The sequence below is a fragment of the Adiantum capillus-veneris genome, chromosome 1, assembly GCF_014529385.1.
Source record: "Adiantum capillus-veneris isolate H3 chromosome 1, ASM1452938v2, whole genome shotgun sequence".
NCBI lineage: Eukaryota > Viridiplantae > Streptophyta > Polypodiopsida > Polypodiales > Pteridaceae > Adiantum > Adiantum capillus-veneris.
This window is the reverse complement of record NC_140931.1, coordinates 127,474,579-127,477,857: the sequence shown is the minus strand read 5'-3', so window position 1 is coordinate 127,477,857 and position 3,279 is coordinate 127,474,579. Positions and strand designations below refer to the sequence as shown.

Here is a 3,279-nt window from a genome sequence, read left to right as displayed (position 1 = left end):
GGAAGTATTCGCCTTTGGAAAACAGACACAGAAGGCAAGCCAATGTTACCACATGGAGATCCACCTCTAGTACAAATGGCGGAGTATGTCAAGGCCCACGAAGAAGTCATTTTGGGGCTAAAGAACTATATAAAATTTTGGAAAAATTTAGGGAATGGTTCAAGTATTCCGCGATATTATAGACCCGTGATAGATTATTGGAGTAAGGTAATTGAAGAGATTGGAAAAGCAATCATATCAGAGGGAGTCTTGTATGAAATGTTTTGGCCAAAAACTCAAGAATATTCTCATCTACAAAGCACTACAATGAATTTGCAACAAGGAGCAGAAAGATTCCTAGGCCTTGAAGAGTTGAATGATCATTTTTGTGGGCCTCAACGAGATAGGCCAAGGGAAGAGTTTGACCCTATGTCTGATGTGCACCAAGGTGACTTTCTTATGCTTGTTCCGAGTGACACAGAAATCTATCCAGTGTGGCTTGCAATGGCTTTATCTGACATTGATAATGAGCCTACATCACCAAACTACAGAAAACTCTTGATTCAATATTGGGCACCTTGCGCGAGAAAAAGTGGGATGACAGATACTCAAGCTTACAGTAATTGTTGGAAGGGTTATTGGGCTGTCAACTATAAGGACCCACAAGTGTGGGAAACTATAGATGCAATTGTTTGGTCCTGGAGACCCAACAAAGAAGGACCATTTTCTAGAATAAAGATTCCAGAAAGACATGCTCTAAAAGCCAAAGAAGGCCTCACTCGTGCACATCAGCCACACTTGGATCAAAGTTCAGATATGGTATCAAATGTGGAGTAGAATTATGTGGAGCTTCTATTGTGACTATACTAGTCAATTTGTAAACAAAATCTTTTTTGTATCTTCCTTTGTTTTATGTAATTTATAGTTATTATTCAAATCCATGTGTTGTACATCCTCTTGACTTTTGGTGTTTATCAACACCACAATCCTATGAGATTTTCACTTTATTTACTAGCCACACACCTCAATTTTTCCCACTTTAAGTGGAAAATTCCCAAATTACATGAATTCGGTCGATTTGGAGATTCCCATAATGTGAGATTTTTACCAAAATACCTAATATGGTCTTTCCACATCCTACATTTGTCTAAAAAAAGGCTAGAAAACCCTACTCAAAACTACCTTCTTCAATGCCCTTGCCCCTTAAACCCCACACAACATTAGCCTTAATCCCTAAAAATTAGGATTCCTTACAAGGCCCATGCAAGGTTCATATTTCTCCTAATGGTTCAATAATCTCCTTAATGATTAACACATTTTGTCATCACTGGCATTGGTTTGTCATACTGAGACTTTACTAGTTCTGATACTGGGCTGGCATGGAAAAGATTTAGAACAGTCGGGTCTGATAATCCCTGTTTTTCAGTACCTAGAATACTAGTATCATCACCTCTGGAGGTCTCCTTGTCATTAGAATAATATAACTTGATCTTGGCCCAATTATAAACACCTGGCAGTAGTAATCCAGATAAGTCTTTCAACCTCATTGTGCTATTTGAAAATACCCAATCAACTCCAAATGGACCAGTCCAAGCTATCTTCAAGTTCGGTTTCTTCGGGCCCAGTTTGGATTGATATAGAAAAACTGAGTCACCCTTTTGAAACTCCCTAACCTTTATCCTTCTATCATGCCAATGCTTTCTACGTTGCTGAACAATCTCCTGTTCCAGCATGGCTCTTTGTCGTAACTCATCCAGCTGCAATAATTCCTCTAGTCTTTGTTTGAGATAATGATTAAAATCTAATCCGTATTCAATTGCCATTCTGAGACTGGGAATTAAAAATTCAATAGGCACTACAACTTCAGTACCATACACCATTCTGAAAGGTGTCATTCCAGTGAATTTATAAGCGGTTCTGTAGGCCCATAGAGCCGTATGGATCTTGATATCCCACTGGTGTGGCTTGTTCTGAACAATCTTGGTCAAAATATTCTTGATCATTTTATTACTGCTCGCTACGTGACCATTGCACTTGGGATAATACTGAGTCAATTTCTTATGCTTAACTGAAAGCATCTTCCATTATGTCATTAATAGAATGTGTCCCTTGATCAGACACAATTTCAATGGGGCATCCATAGAGGTAGATAATGTTTTCAAATAGAAAAATGACAGTGGACTTGGAAATATTATCTGGAAGAGCCTTGGCCTCTACCCATTCAGTGACATAACAAGTAGCCATCAAGATGTACTGATTCTCCTTGGAGTGACCTTCTTGAATGGTCCCATGAAGTCCAAACCCCATTTCATGAATACTCCTAGTCATCACTGTACTGGAGTGAGTGGAGTCATATCAGCTGATGTTGGTTTTCCCATTCTCTGACATATATCACAACTCTTGCAGAAACTTCAAACATCGGCTATCAAGGTTTGCCACCATAATCCGGCTTGCAGAATCTTCTTATAAGTGATATCAATGGATAAGTATCCTCTAGAATCCCCATCGTGTGCTTCAAAGATGACTTTCATCCTCCCTTCAATTGGCACACACCTTTGAAGAACACCATCTATACCCAATCTATAGAGCAATCCTCCTATTATGGTGTACTTCAGACTCTTAATGATCAGAGATTTCTTCTAATTCTTAGTCGTATTGTCTGGGAATCCTCCTCATGAAAGGAACTGATATACATCATACCATTCATGGTCTGAATTTTCCTCAGCTATATCACTTGAACAACTCTGCATCTACTGGCTCATCCCTCAAGGATATTTTAGGAATAGCTTTCAGTACTTTTGGAGAGAAAATAAGCACCACAATAAGATTTACCAGGCTTGTGGAATATGCGAAACTGAAATGCCATCAGGAACATCATCCATTTGATTAATCTTCCTCGGATAATAACTTTGTTGATAAAAATAGTAGTGCCTAATGATTCACATAGAAATGAAATAATTTTCCCAGTAAGTAATGCCAAAAATTGGTGGCACTGAAACCCATTCCCAGTGCTTCTCTCTCCATGGTAGTATATCCCTGTTCAGCTAGACTGAATCTTCGACTAGCAAAATAAAATGGATAATCTGTCCTTCCATCTGGTTGAGCCATTATTGCCCACATTGCTAGCCTTGAAGCATCGACATGCACATGGAATATAACATTCCATTCTGGTTGTGGGAGTACCGGCTTACTGATAATGGCATTTTTAAGACATTGAAAGTTTTCTTCACATTTAGTAGTCCACATGGACTTACTGGTTTTCTTGGTAAACTCATATAGAGTTAATGCCTTTGTAGCAAA

The 3,279-nt window shown here is 38.7% G+C and overlaps 1 protein-coding gene across 1 annotated transcript; it reads right to left on the bottom strand.

Moving 5' to 3' along the window:
• Positions 1-1,280: 1,280 nt before the first annotated feature.
• Positions 1,281-1,982, bottom strand: LOC147465531 (uncharacterized). Its single transcript, XM_086493604.1, has one exon. The coding sequence runs from the start codon at positions 1,980-1,982 to the stop codon at positions 1,281-1,283; it is 702 nt and encodes a 233-aa protein (XP_086349730.1).
• Between the last annotated feature and the right edge of the window lie 1,297 nt (positions 1,983-3,279).